Below are 16017 nucleotides of genomic sequence, written 5' to 3'. Positions count from 1 at the left end.
AAAAAAAACAGACAATTAGGAGTCCTGAACTTTGGAAGACTTCCAATTCAGGCAGAACTTATAAAGATGGAGTCTTTTTCTAAAGGAGAAAATAATCATTATTTCCTTATATTAAAAAATGAAGTAGAACTGATTTCCAAAGTTGCATTAGTTTCAAAGTATAGAGCCAAGTGATTTGGTTATATATTCATACACATTCTTTTTCAGTCTCTTTCACTACAGGGTATTACAAGATATTGAATATAGTTTCCTGTGCTATACAGTCGGTCCTTGCTGCTTATCTATTTTACAAATATATACAGTTGTGAGTATCTGTTAAACCCAAACTCATAATTTATCCCCCCCATCTCCTTTCCCCTTTGGTAACCAAAAGTTTGTTTTCTATGTCTGTGAGTCTATTTCTCTTTTAGAAATAAGTTCTTTTGTACCATTTTTTTTAGATTGACCATATTGGTGATAACCATTACTTTTAATGCCATGTTCTCTCCCTTTACCCCACAACTCACACTACGTTTGGTTCTCATATAAAGACATACTAAGTTGGCCTCCTCATTTATCTGATTCTAATTATCAAAACAAAGTCCTCATCCCTATAAACCTTAAACGCCTCTAATTAAGCTAATCAACAGCAAAAAAAAAAAAAAAAAGAAGATAATCAACTGCCAATCAAGGTGTACAGAGTGCCTTCTTTGAGTTCGATGAAGTAGGTTATCGGTACTTACTCAGCACGAAGAATTTACATTAATCTGTACTACTGCCAATGAAGCAGATGTAAGAGCCACGGGTTTGATCCCTGGGTTGCTAAGATCTCCTGGAGAAGGGAATGGCAACCTACTCCAGTATTCTTGCTTGGATAAACTAAAGTATTCTTGCCTGGAGAATCCCATAAACAGAGGAACCTGGCGGGCTACAGTCCATGGGGTCACAAAGAGTCAGACATGACTGAAGCATCTTAGCATACATGCATACACTCCTTAGAAGCACTGACCTATCAGGAAAATTCAACCAAGTATAGATAATCAAAAGTACCTTTAATAAACATTAAGTAAGTTCAAAGGGCACAGGATGTGTTTCAGAAATAACAAGTGACCATGAACAAGTTACTTCCCTATTTACAGAGGGTTTCACCTACTAAATGAAGGAACTGGAACACATGGTCACTGTAATCCCATCCAGTTTCAAGTCTCAATGACTCTGAGACTATAGGCTAAGCATAAATAGTAGGAAACACAAAACTACTCTAGGGATTTCCCTGCGGTCCAGTGGTTAAGACTCCCCACTTCCACTGCAGGGGGCATGGGACTGACCTCTGGTTGGGGAACTAAGATCCTGTATGCTCCATGGTGCAGCTAAAAATTAAAAAAAAAAAAAAAACAAGAAAATAGAAAACTACTCTAAGTAAAAGGATTGGCCTGTAATATACATCAGAGATAATAAATATATATCAGTACACAGAGACAGGCTAACCATCTCCACCAGAATTCAGAAAGGAAGAAGATCAATGAAGGCTAGAGCAGTTCTCTAACTGGATATGGCTTCTGTAAGATGGGAAAAGATGTGGATACCCAGAGAAGTGGACAGGCTCCCAAGCAAAAATAACAGCATAAATAAAGTCAGCAAGAAAAAAATGAGCAAGAAACAACAGATAAAACTGGACATGGAACAATGGACTGGTTCCAAATTGGGAAAGGAATACATCAAGGCTGCATACTGTCATCCTACTTATTTAACTTTTATGCAGAGTACATCATGCACTATGGTGGACTGGATGAAGCATAAGCTGGAATCAAGACTGTCAGGAGAAATATCAACAACCTCAGATACGTAGATGGTACCACTCTAACAGTAAAAAGCGAAGAGTTTCTAGAGCGTCTCTTGATGAAGGTGAAACAGGAGAGTGAAAAAGCAGGCTTAAGACTGAACATTCAAAAAACAAAGATCATGGCACCTGGTCCTATCACTTCATGGCAAATAGATGAAGAAAAAATGCAGTAACAGACTTTATTTTCTTGGGTTCCAAAATCACTGTGGACAGTGACTGCACCCATGAAATTAAAAGATGCTTTCTCCTTGGAAGAAAAGCTATTACAAACCTAGACAGTGCCCTAAAAAGCAGAGACATTACTTTGCCAACAATGGTCTGTATAGTCAAAGCTCTGGTTTTTCCAGTAGTCATGTACAGATGGGAGAGTTGGACCACAAAGAAAGCTGAGCACTGAAGAACTGATGCTTTCAAACTGTGGTGTTGGGAAAGACTCTTGAGAGCTCCTTGGATAGCAAGGAGACGACACCAGTCAATCCTAAAGGAAATCAACCCTGAATATTCATTGGAAGGACTAATGCTGAAGTTAGAACTCCAATACTTTGGCCACCAGATGTGATGAGCCAACTCAACAGAAAAGACCCTGATGCTAGAAAAGATCGAGGGCAGGAGAAGGAGGCAACAGAAGTTGAGAAGGCTGGATGGCATCACTGACTCAATGGACATGACTTTGAACAAATTCTGTGAGACAGTGAAGGACAGGGAAGCCTGGCTTGCTGCAGTCCATGGAGTTGTAAAGAGTCAGACATGGTTGAGTGACTAAACAACAACAATGATGTAGATCAGTTTTGTTGCCTAAATAATCTGTGCTATTTCTTCTAAACTGCATTTATGATAATATATTAAACTGCCAAATTAGTTAATTTCTTTAATTTTTAAGATCTTTGAAGTCTTTCACTGTTAGAAGAGCTGATAATTTACCACTGTGAATTAAAATGGCCTTTCCATTAATAACTAAATATATCTTAATATGCAGGCCATTCATCATTAAGATTTTATGGGCCATTGCTGACCATTTTGATATGCAAGCCTACTGTCTTAATGCTGGCTGCATACCCTCCTCTTTCTACCAAGACCAGCAACATTTTTAATGAGTGATTATATTCTTCATGTATCTTCTACGGTAAGGGCATAACCAAAATAAAAGAAACATTTCAAATGGATGTCCATCTGCCTTTGTAAATAAAGATCTACAATAAGGTGCAACATAAAATCTCTAAGTTTTAAGATGAAAGGGGTCTTTGCTGGTGGTCAGTGGTAAAGAACCTGCCTGCCAATGCAGGAGACATGGGTTCAATCCCTGATCCAGAAGATCCCATACACCTTGGAGCAACTAAGCCTGTGCTCGTCAACTACTGAGCCTGTGTTCTAGAGTCCAGGAGCCACAACTACTGAAGCCCATGTGCCCTAGAGCCCATGCTCCACAACTAGAGAGTAGCCCCACCTCGCCACAACTACAGAAAAGCCAGTCAAAAAAAAAAGAAAAAAGAAAAGCCAGTGCACCAATAAAGACCCAGCACAGCCAAAAACAAAATAAATAACTAAATAAACTTTAAAATGAAGGGCTCAGTTTGAACATTTTTCTTTTCTTGTGGCATCTTGGTTCCCTGACATGTGAGCAAACCTGTGTGCCCTGCAGTGGCATCATGGAGTCTTAATCATTGGAATAATAAAACTATCTTCTGATCCTTAAGCTTACTGCTCCCATCAATGAAGAAATATTTCACTTCACTGGTAGACTTCATTTCAATATTATGAAGGATTATCATTTCTTTCAAGTCAGTTGTTTTAGAAACACACACTTACCCAGCATTGTTGCTGACTGCAGTTAGTCCTTTTACTCCAGTCTTTAGCAAAGCTCCTATAAGATTCTCTGGAATTCCACATAACCCAAAACCTATAATGGGCCAAGAAGATAAATAATTATGTAGAGGGAAATTTTCTTCCAAGGAAACGTATCTGTTACTCTTAAAAAAAAAAGAAAAATATACCAGCACATTATTAGACCTACTATGCAAATACACAGATATATCTCAGCAACTTAAGAAGTGGTCACAGACAGTAGAAAGATCAATGGTTGCCAGGAATTTGAGGGGTGGGGGAAGACGAATACACAGAGTACAGAAGTTTTCATGAGCCATGAAATACTTTGTATGACATTATAATGATATATATATAAGTCACTATACTTTGGTCCAAACCCATAGAATGTGCAACATTATTTACTTCATTAAAGTGAACCCTAAGGTGAACCATGGATTTTGGTGGTTATCATATGTCAATGCAATTCATCCTTGGTTAAAAAAAAAAAAGTACCACTCTGTTGATAACGGATATGCATGCATGTGGGGAATTTCTGTACCTTCCTGTCAATTTTGTTATAAACCTAAAACTGCTTTGAGAAAAAAGTTTCCAAAAAAAAAAAAATTAACACTCAGGATAGACATTTTTGGGAAAACTTTTGTTTCACTTATATATGTATACATATTACATACATGTGTGTTTGCTGGATTGTGATGTAAAATGTGTTTTTAGATCAAAAAAGTCTGCAAGTTACTTTACTAAAGTTCTACTGGCAAAACAAAGCACAAATAAACCTCAAAAAAAATGAAACAAAATAAATGGTCATATAGCTATCTCCAAATGTTTTACATCATTATATAGCAGCAGACATCACTGCCAAGTCCTTGATTCATAAGTATAAAGCCAAGTGCAACGTGTCAATACAACCAGATACATATTGTTCTTCTTGCACTTAACTACATATTTGTTATTTTCCCACTTTAAAATTGAACCTTAAAAAATAAAATAAAATAAAATTGAACCTTTACACAGTTACTTTTTCAAGCATGTTTGTTTTACATTCCTGAATAGATTCTGCAGATCTAGAAGCCTAAGCCAATGACTTTCATTTCTTTTACACAATTCCTCAAACGGTACTGGGTCTAAAATTCAATGACCGCCGAGTGGAATGAATGAACGAATGAAGGGCAGCCTTAAAAATCACCCTTGATTTTTATGACCAAGGCCTAGAAATCCAAAGAAACGTATAAGAATCAGGCAACAAGTTTAATGAGTGTGAGACGGGATGCCAAAAGACGTTCTAAACAAAAAGAAGCAACAGAACTTGAGAAACTCACTAACAGATAGAGGCGGATGTGCTCTCTAGCTTCCAAAATGAGGAGGAACAAAAGGAATGGCCAGTGTGGGCTGCTGAGATCAATGCAAACTTTTCTTTTTTTAATGCAAACGTTTTAAGTTAAGCAGAATTCCCAAGTATCTAGGGATTTTTCAAAGCTACTAATAAGATATCGCCATTTAAGGTGTCAGCTTTTCAAATAAAAGGAAAAGAAATATAAAAGGTCAAATATAAAGTGCTAAACCTTGCTAAACTGTCAGGAAGGGGACACTATAATAAAAAATAGATAGTATGTAATAAATAAATTAAGATAAAGAATCAATAAACAATAAAATAACTGGCATTTCTAATAATTGGCATTTATTAACAAAGTAATAAAATAATTAGCCTTTCTAATCACCTCACCATTGTGATTTCCCTGCTTTGCGAAAATCAAAAGGAAAACAATACTATTACTCACCACCAACCAGTATTGTTGCACCATCAGGAATGTCTTTTACCGCTTCCACTGGGTCTGTATAAAATTTGGTATGATGACGTGTGCTAGTTGAAAAGTAGCAAATACATCCCTAAAACATTAAAAAACATTTTTAAATGAACAAGCATTTGGAAACTTGTGTTTATTTTGCATGTATATGAATGTATTCAATTATTATATATACAAGGATAATTTCACTAGCTTGTCTTTGAAAGAGTGAGGCTGTAAGCAGTTCATCTTAAGAGTAGGATGGGCAGAGACTTCCTTGGTGGTCCAGTGGTGAAGACTCCAGGCTCCCAATGCAGAGGACCCAGGTGAAATCCCTGGTTAGGGAACTATATCCACATGCCGAAACTAGAGTTCACGTGCCACAACTAAAGATCCTGCATGCCACTATTTACAATAGCCAGAATATGTTAGCAAAACTAGATGTCCATCGACAGATGAACAGGTAAAGAAGTTGTGGTACATATACACAATGGAATATCACTCAGCCATAAAAGGAACAAAATGAGGTCATCTGCAGCGATGTGGATGAACCTAGAGTCGGTCATACACAGTGAAAGAAGTCAGAAAGAGAAAAACAAATATTAATATATATATATATATACGGAATCTAGAAAAATGAACCTATCTGCAAGGTAGGAAGAGAGACACAGATACAGAGAACAGACTTGTGCATACAGCTGGGAAAAAAGAAGGCAGGACAAACAGACAGTAGCACTGACATATATATGCTGCCATGTGTAAAACACAGCCAGTGGGAAGCCGCTGTAAATCAGAGAGCCCAGCATGGTGCCCTGTGATGACCCAGAGGGCTGGGGTGGGGGCGGGGAGGGAAGCTCAAGAAGGAGGGAATCTATGTTATGTATACGTACAGCTGATTCACTTTGCTGTACAGCAGAAACTAACATGACATTGCAAAGTAATTATCCTCCAATTTTAAAAAATCCTATGGTAAACCATAATGGAAAAGAATACTTAAAGTCGATTGAGTTGCAATCACTCATACTTAACATCATCTCTTCTTTATTCTCATTATATAGTCCTAAAAAAAGAGGGCTTCCCCAGAGGCTGAGGGGTAAAGAATTTGCCTGACAAGCAGGAAATAGAGAAGATGTGGGTTCGGTCCCTGGGTTGGGAAGAACCCTCTGGAGGAGGAAATAGCAACCCACTCCAGTAGTCTTGCCTGAAAAATCCCATAGACAGAGGAGCCTGGTGGGCTATAGTCCATGGAATCGCAAAGAGTCAGACACAACTGAGCACGCATGCATAAAAAGAGAGGGGGTAGAAAGAATGACACCTGACTCCTGAGACACTGCCCCTTAACCAACCCATCGATGTTGTAAGCTCACACCCATGCCTATCAGAGCCTCCCAGACAGAGAACCCCAGGGGATCAAAGCAAAAGCATAAATGAGAGCTCTCACTTTTTTCTCCCTCCAAAAACTCCTTTCATAAAAAGTGTCAGTTCAGTTCAGCCGCTCAGTCGTGTCCGACTCTTTGCATCCTCATGGACCACAGCACGCCAGGCCTCCCTGTCCATCACCAACTCCCAGAGTTTACTCAAACTCATGTCCACTAAGTCAGTGATGTCATCTAACCATCTCATCCTCTGTCATCCCCTTCTCCAGCATCAGGGTCTTTTCAAATGAGTCAGTTCTTCAAATCAGGTGGGCAAGTATTGGAGTTTCAGCTTCAGCATCAGTCCTTCCAATGAATATTCAGGACTGATCTCCTTTAGGATGGACTGGGTGGATCTCCCTGCTGTCCAAGGGACTCTCAAGAGTCTTCTCCAACACCACAGTCCAAAAGCATCAATTCTTCAGTGCTCAGCTTTCTTTATAGTCCAACTCTCACATCCATACATGACTACTAGAAAAACCATAGCTTTGACTAGATGGACCTTTGTTGGCAAAGTAATGTCTCTGCTTTTTAATATGCTGTCTAGGTTGGTCACAAAATGTGTCAATTAATACAAAAGGTAAAGAAGGAAATGGCAACCCACTCCAGTGTTGTTGCTTAGAAAATTCCATGGACAAAGAAGCCTGGTGGGCAACACCCCATGGGGTCACAAAGAGTCGGACACAACTGAACAACTAACACACAATACAAAAGGAGATGAAGAAACTATACTGAAAGTCCAATGAGATCTGCAAAGGTATAGGTTGCTAAATGACCTTTGTCCTTTTAAACTGCAACCTTGGTCAAGGTCAGATGAGGAAGAGTGGTTTACCGTGGCACATTGCCCACACACAGGGAAATAAGCAGAGGTGGGGAGAGGAAGGAAAGAGCCTGAACCACCAACAGCTGTCTCCTCGGTCCTATACTCAAGTAGCAGGGATTTATTTGATTCTGTTTTAACACACGCATATATATGAAAATATGTTTTTAATCTTAGAACTTAAAATTTTGATAGCCTGACTAATGAGGCCAACATACATATCGTAAAATGAAACTGAGGATATCTCCTAGAAAACAGGGGCTTCCCAGGTGGTACAGTGGAGACACAAGAGACGGGGATTCGATCCCTGGGTCAGGAAGATCCCCCTGAAATGGAAATGACAACCCATTCCAGTATTCTTGCCTGGGACATCCCAAGGACAGCCTGGCAGGCTACAGTCCACAGGGTGGCAAAGAGTCAGACACAACTGATCACACACACACGCCTAAAAAACAGAGAAGAGAAAAATACACACGTATCTAATCCAACCAACTCATTTTACAAGTAAAGTTTCTGAAGATATAAGGATCTTGTAATTTACCCCACACTGTTAAAGCAAAACCAGTTCCCAGGTTTAGCCTTCTATCACTGGGGCCCTCTACCTCAATATGTTCCTCCGTCCTTTTCAAAAATCCTCAGTCTTATACTACTTCTATCTTATTACTTATGTACAACAAACCTTTATAAGTGTCATTTTTTTCATGAAGAACTCTGTTGTCCTTATTTTCAGTGAAAGGTAAAGAGTCAGGGCCTTAGCAGGAGGAGGAAGAAAGTTAAAGAATTTGTCTGGGGGGTAAAACTGAAGACTGAAAATTCTCTCAATGTGACCTTACACTCTAGTAATCTAACACAATTATCTATTGCTTCCAAACTTACAGCTTCTCTGACATTTTTTAATGTAGTTAAAATTGGTTGCTGTTGTTCTGTCACGTCCAGCTCTTTGAGATCCCATGGATTACAGCACGCCAGGCTCCCTGTCTTTCAATATCTCCCGGAGTTTGCTCAAACTCATGTCCACAGAGTCGATGATACCATCCAAACTATTCATCCTCTGTTGCCCTGTTCTCCTCCTGCCCTCAATCTTTTCCAGCATCAGGGTCTTTTACAACGAGTTGGCTTTTCACATCAGGTGGCCAAAGTATTGGAGCTTCAGTTTCAGTATCAGTCCTTCCAATGAGTATTCAGGATTGATTTCCCTTAGGACTGACTGGTTTGATCTCCCTGCTGTCCAAGGGACTCTCGAGAGTCCTCAATCACCACAATTCAAATGGCAGGCCACTCCAGGATTCTTGCTGCAAGAAGCCCATGAACAGTATCTTTCATTACAAACGGTCATAAATTATTGAGAAGTGGACTGACCTGGTGGTCCAGGGGTTAAGACTGAGCTCCCAATACAGGGGGCCCAAGTTTGAACCCTGGTCAGGCAACTAGATCCAACCTGCCACAACTAAAAGTTCGCATGCTGTGATGAAGATCAACGATCCCAAGTGTCACAACTAAGAACCACGGCAACCAAATACATACACAAATCTCTTTTTTTTTTAATTACTGAGGAGCCTGTGCCACATCTCTCCCAAAAACCTCAGAAGTATTTTAGAAAAAAACCCAAGTGTTTCACATTTACCCAGACAATCAAAAGCTTAAAAGCAATAAAACGAATTCATATTTTCAGAGAATGTGAGAAGGACTCAAGATAATAAAGAATTTACAGGTACTCAGCATTGGTCTGTTCATTTTGCATCTGTTCAGTTAACAATATTTATTGATATTTAACCTGTCAGGATGGCCGAGTGGTCTAAGGCGCCAGACTCAAGCTCGAACAATATTTGTTGATATTTATCATCTATTTATTATAACATTTGATATCTATTGACTGAGAAACAAACAGTGGCATAATGGGCCATATTCTATTAATTTCAAAGTTTAAAATATCCTATGCCAGTAGAAGTATTAACTGGAGAAAATTACTTAACTTCTGTGCCTCTTTTTTTGGCGGAGGAGGGGGGATGGCAGTGACATTAAGTTCACAAAAGTGAAAGTCAAAGTCGCTCACTCGTGTCCGACTCTTTGCAACCCCATGGACTATACAGTCCATGGAACTCTCCAGGCCAAAATACTGGAGTGGGTAGCCTTTCCCTTCTCCAGGAGATCTTCCCAACCCAGGGATCGAACCCAGGTCTCCAGCATTGCAGGTGATTCTTTACCAGCTGAGCCACAAGGGAAGCCCAAGAATACTGGAGTGGGTAGCCTATCCCTTCTCCAGAGGATCTTTCCGACCCAGGAATTGAACTGGGGTCTCCTGCACTGCAGGTGGATTCTTTACCAGCTGAGTTATCAGGGTTTACAAAAAGATGATCTTTTTTTAAAAATTCCTGTCAATGATTTCCATATAATTAGACATGCAATTGTATCACATAACAAGACACTCTTCTTAATATTTTTTTTAAAAAAGCATGATACAAACAATGATACCTGTTTCCCAGGGATGTAGTATGGATCAAACAATTATCTATTATTATTATAAAGCTAAGAAGCACTTAGCCCTGAGCCTGGATAACAGAAGATACCCAGGGGATATGATCTTCACTTGAGAAATGCAACCTTTTCTCCATTCCCCGCCAGGGCAATAAGATTAACCTGATATTGATTGGGAGTTTAGTTTTCATTTTTAACCTCCCCACTCTACCCTCCACACATGCAAAAACAGACACATTACTGATTTTACAAAGAATTTAACATGATCCATACTATAGCCAATTAATCCAAGCAATTTTTGTTGAGGGATTTTTTTTTAAAATTAGCCCCAGCTTTAAGATTACTTTAATGTAATTATTTTATTTGCAATCAAGTTGCCAGCGTGAGTATCCAAAGATTATTGGGCAAACAGTAATATGAACTGCAGGCAGTGGGGTAAAGAGGAAGCACGATGCCTGAGGCCAGTTACCACAGAAAGTTTGCTGCGGATCTTCAAGGCCTGAAATCAGCGAACTACCCAGAACCTGGGAGGCAGCACCCCTGAGAAAGCCTTGGAATCTGTTCTCTGACACACATACTCCTTGCCCACTAACCCTTCCCACACTCCTTGCCTCTGGCGGTGAAGAAACAGACACCCAACACCTTCTAAGAATTGGCAGGGAGGTGGGGAGAAATATGTCTCTAATCACTTACCTTTATTCCTAAGATAACTGAATTCAAGTAAAGCTCTAAACTGCCCTACCTTCTACTATATTTTAAATATTAAAATAATTATGTGAAAAAACCCAAGCATCATCTGCTACAAAAATAAGTAAATAAATAAAATAACCTTCAACTTTGCAGAAGTTACCTAAAAGAATGAAGAGTAACGAACTATACAGCTTTGACAGCTACTGATTCTAGGAGTAATTTTTTTTTTTTACACTGAGATCTTCCTGTACATTAACATAATATATTTTGTTTCATTTTCCACCCTCCTACCTTCTGCAAAATTCCATCTCATTGTTGCCACTAGTTTCTGCTAATACTATTAAGGGAAAGAAATAATAGTGATTCAGTACATACTGAAGCCAAGAAATAAAATTCTTGCAGTGCAAAATTATTTTCTATTAAATCTAGTTCTTTCAAAATCTTCTCCCTCTTCCTACTTTGTTCTCATCTTCAAATTCTTACACTTAATCTTTAAGATCAGATTCTACTGTGGAGCCTAAGTTTTATCTCATGACTTCCCAATCCAGAACTCGTTCCTTTCTAACCACTTCTACCACTAATTCTTTCACCTAAATTCCTCTTTTTTCTGTCATTCAACACTTCAGAACTTAGTGAAATGAAAGCACTTCACTTTGAAGATCTCTGAGGGAAAATTCACAGACCACACTGTCTTTTCTTATTTTTAAACATATCTTATCTTAATGATAGGAACTATATACCTACATGCTCTCTACCTTGTTACCTTATAGTTAAATATATCAGGACACAGAAAGATTGACATTGCCCAGGTCAGTCTCAAAGTTGGATATATACAAGTGGGGAGGATAGGCCACCTGGAGAGAGGTTCAGAGAACACCATTAGAAGGAAAAGGTATTAGCATGCAAGTGGATATACACAGTCTTGCAAGGAGAGCATGGCATTACTGCCAAGAAGAAGTAGTGACATGTGCTAAAATGCTTTAGGTATCCAGCACTGGACCAGTGTTGATCAAAGATGGACACGGCCATTAATAATTAATCACTCACTTATGACACAAATGAATCACAAGGAGCTCACAGGAGTTGCTGACATGGGGCAGTGCCCTACAGCAACAGCATACTTTGTTTTCTAGGGAACGTATATATCTTATTCCAATTTGGAGGGATGCTCTGAAGCACTCTAAAGGATCGTAGATGAATAAGCAATGCATTCTGCCCAGCAGATCAGAAAGTGTAAAAGTTTGCCAAGACTTAAAAAAAAATAATGAGGGTGGGGACTCCAGAAAGGGGGAGCTGCCTGAGCAAAGGTACCAAGATGTGGAAAGACTGTGTTTTCAAGGGCATGCAGGATCACACTGTGGAGAGAAGCTCATGAAGATCAGGCTGGTAAGGGAGTCGGGGAAAGTTGCAAAAGGCCTTAAAGACAACACTAGAGAGCTTCAACTTCATCCTTCAATGAGGAAAGGACAGCAAAGTGTTTTGTTTGAAACCGAGATGTCACAACTCTCATACAAAAGCCTGAATGAGGAAAGTGGCAGGGGTACTCATTCTTTCATTCATTCCTCTATTTGTTCTAAAATACCCATTCTGGTGCCTCAGCTGGTAAAGAATCCGTCTGCAACGTGGGAGACCTGGGTTCGATCCCTGGATTGGGAAGATCCCCTGGAGAAGAGAAAGGCTATCCACTCCCAGTATTCTGACCTGGAGAATTCCAAGGACTGTATAGACCATGGGGTCACGAAGAGTCAGACAGGACTGAGCGACTTTCCTTTTCATACTAAATACTGAGACTAGAGAGTTAACAACCAACCTCACAAGCATAGTCTCTGCTCTAATGAAACTTACAAACTTACAAGGATAACAGCCACTAATAACTGCAGAATTATTACACATGACACTGGGGATCAACTGGAAGTTAAAGAAAGGAGTAGAGGAGAGAATGGTTCCAAATTTCTAGCTTACATTCTGGATGGATACAGGTGCTGTTAACCATAATAAAAACAAAACAAGGAAGGAAAAAGCCACTTTATGGCTGGTTCATTTTTTATCAGAAAGACTTGAAGTGCTGAGTGACATTAACCAGTAAGTTGTACTGGAAGGAAGGCAGTTCAGGAGAGTCTGGGGTTGGAGATAAATCTAGAAAAGATAGTTTTCAAAGAAGAGAATTAGCTAAAGTGTTAATGGTAGTTTTAAGATTTTTTTTCAGTAATAATTTTATATAGTATTAAACATACCCTCCAAAACAATCATGGACTAAGGAAGATGGAAGATACCTTCGGGTAGTCTGTTTAGGTCAAAGCCAATGCCACTGGCTCTGAAAGTGCAGTCCTCAGACCAGCAGCCTTACTACCTGGGAACTAATTAATGCAAAGTACTGAGCTCCTGCCAGGACTTACTAAATGGGAAACTCTGGGGATGAACACAGTAATCTATTTGATAAAGCCTCCAGGTAATTCTGATGCACACTCAAGTCTGGAAGACATGTTTATCACAAACAAACAAGAAAAAAAAAACTACCTCATTTTACCTGTTGGTAATATTTAGTAAAAAAAAAAATATACATATATATCCTCCAGGTTACTCCCTAAGTTTGCCCACACTGTTTTCTCATCCACGTAGGAAATGAGTTGAGTATCTATTCTATGCATGGCAGTGTGTAATGCTCAGAGAGATGGAGAATAAGGCATACAGTATGGTCTGCAAATTTCATCTGGTTATGAAGATGATGTCTACACGTTCAAAAAGTTAAGTACACAAGTGTTACAGTTAACTGCAAGTAGCAGGTGAGGATTTAAGGGGTAAGCAGTAAGAGATTTAAGTGCCAAGTGCTGGAGGAACACTGAGAAAGGGGAGTTGGACCTCCGATCAACAAATCCTGAAGGAGAGATGAGATACAGGAAAACACATAATTTGTAACTCGGCTATCTAAGAAGACGTTTGCTGGGCTTTGGGAATAGTTTAATAATACACTTAAGAAAATAAGTAAATTACACTTAGGCAAATAAGTAACTAGCAGGGCTTCCCAGGTGGCTCAGGGGTAAAGAATCTGCCTGACAATGCAGGAGACACAAGAGAAGTGGGTTCGATCCCTGGGTTGGGAAGATCCCCTGGGGTAGTAAATAGCAACCCACGCCAGTATTTTTGCCTGGAAAATTCCATGAACAGATGAGCCTGGAGGGCTACAATCCATGGGGTCGCAGAGTTGGACACGACTGAGCATGCACACACAACTAACTGCCAAAACAAGGAATGTTATTAACCTTGGCCCAGGGAGGTCGCTGTGTCCTCAATTGCACTCGTTTCAGCGCCCACAGCAATGACAGAAGGTCGAGCGCCCTTCTAACAACGACAAATCCAAAGCTACCTGCAATTATCAAAGTGCCTCCTAACAGGCATTTATGTGTAAATCTTTCCAGTTCTTAATCACCATCTAGCACTCACCTACCGGGCTTTGCGACAGCCCCTCTCCGTTCACCGCTCTCAGAGTGGATGCCAGTAAGATGCCAGAGCAACGGGGAGGAAGGAGTTCCTTGTGAGGAGGTAAGTGTTCAAGGCACACTTTTAAGCTCAGAACTATTATTCAAAAAAACATCACTTTTCCTTGTCTCTTCCAAGGAAAAGGCTCCAGTGGTAACGGAGGTAAGCTAGTCTCCTAGACTCGCCACTCTGGTCCTGTCCGAGGACTCCGGATAAGAACCGCACCGGGGCGAGGGCTTACAGGCGTGGACAGAGTACGCGGGGAAAAAAGACGACACATCAGCCCACAGTCGCAGCGCGAGGGCCTCGAGATACTACCGTTCGTTTAGAGTTTGCAGTGAGAGTGGACAATGTTTGCAAAGAAGTTTGTAAACGGGAATCCCAAGGAGCCTCAGAAGAAAGGGATGCCCGCGCTCGAAGCCCGCGTCCTGGCACCGCCAGACCTCCACAGGCTACTCGGCGTGGCGAGGTAAACGCGCCGGCGAGCGCTCCAGTCCGGGTTCCGCTTCCCACTGCCGAGGTGCAGCGCAGCCCCATGGGGAGAAGAAGGGGTGCAGCGATCCACCCTCTGGGCGGCAAACTCGAGCCGACCCCTGGCTAGCCCAGCCCTCAGTTCCGGGCCTGTAGCGGGGCCTCCGCCCCGAGATCCCCAATTCGGAGCGCAAACCTACCCCTTGCAGCCGTTGCCCCTTGCCCTCTTCAAGCCGGCGAACCCTCCCGGCCCCGTTCTGGCCGCCAAAGCCCCTTCCCAAGAAACTGCCCGCGAAACGGAAACGCGAGCCAGGGCCTCTTCGCGCACTTCTGTGCCTGGTCTCGCCTCACTGGGGAAGCAGGTGCAGAACCAAGTCAAGGAGGCCAGGCGGAGAAGCAGCGAGGCCAGGAGGCGTTGGCGCGCCTCGGGGCCCTGGGTCCTGCGCCCAGATGCCGGCTCCCGGCCTGGAGAGGGTGGGTGTGGGCAGACAAGAAAAAACGCTCGGGCTTTCGTCCGCGTTCTTCCGGACGCGGCCTTGCTCTTCACTTTACCTTGGACCAGACGCCCGCCGAGGGGAGGGCGGAGGCGCAGAACCGCAGGCGCGAGGAGAGGCGTGCGAGAGCTGCCATGGTCGGGTGGGCGGCGGGCGCAGGCCGGGCCGGAGCGCGCGTGTGAGTATGTCCACTGACGCCGCCGGGCCGCCGCGTCACGGGACGGGAGGAAAAGGAAGGCGCGCGGGGGGCGGGCTGGAGGTTCGATAGCGCTGCGGTGACGTCGTGGGTCCTCTGGCGCCGGGGCTTGGCAGACGGAGCGTCGAGGATGGGAGGGGCCCGCGGGCGGGGCGGGTCGCGGGGGAAGGTCCCAGCCCGGCGGCGGTCGGATGCATCACGCGGTCGGGCGTGCCTCGGTCTGCCCCTGTGCGCTCACTTGCCGCCGCAGCTGAGCGGTCATCGGTAACTGTCTTTGCCAAGGTCAGGGATAGGTCTTAGCCTAGAGTTCGGGCGGTAGAGCTTGTTGCTCTTTCTAATCAGCGTCTGGAACCTGTGGAGGCTGCAAAGGTGGACCCGCCTTGAGGCCCCTCCCCATCTGTGGACCACGTTCCCAAGTCTTCCGTTTCTCAGTCTTGTCTCCCCACACCCGTTCCCGCTTGTGTAAAAGTAAGTTTGCTCTGAGAATCAGCCAGGAGCCGTCTGCCCTGAGATATGATCAGACAGGCCGCATCAAGGTGGTCCCTGGTGAAG

The 16017-nt window shown here is 42.2% G+C and overlaps 1 protein-coding gene across 1 annotated transcript in view; it reads right to left on the bottom strand.

Moving 5' to 3' along the window:
- Nucleotides 1-15567, bottom strand: part of OXCT1 (3-oxoacid CoA-transferase 1) — a 158939-nt gene extending 143372 nt beyond the window's left edge. The window contains exons 1-3 of the mRNA XM_043489240.1: nt 15328-15567; nt 5422-5530; nt 3629-3719 (exon numbers count right to left, since the gene is read on the bottom strand). Coding sequence (XP_043345175.1) covers nt 3629-3719; nt 5422-5530; nt 15328-15405 — 278 coding nt within the window. The 5' untranslated portion in view covers nt 15406-15567. The remainder of the gene's footprint in view (nt 1-3628; nt 3720-5421; nt 5531-15327) is intronic.
- Between the last annotated feature and the right edge of the window lie 450 nt (nt 15568-16017).

This window comes from Cervus canadensis, chromosome 16, assembly GCF_019320065.1.
Source record: "Cervus canadensis isolate Bull #8, Minnesota chromosome 16, ASM1932006v1, whole genome shotgun sequence".
Classification (NCBI taxonomy): Eukaryota; Metazoa; Chordata; class Mammalia; order Artiodactyla; family Cervidae; genus Cervus; species Cervus canadensis.
Note: the sequence above shows the minus strand (reverse complement) of the source record. Positions and strands in the feature narration are given on the sequence as shown.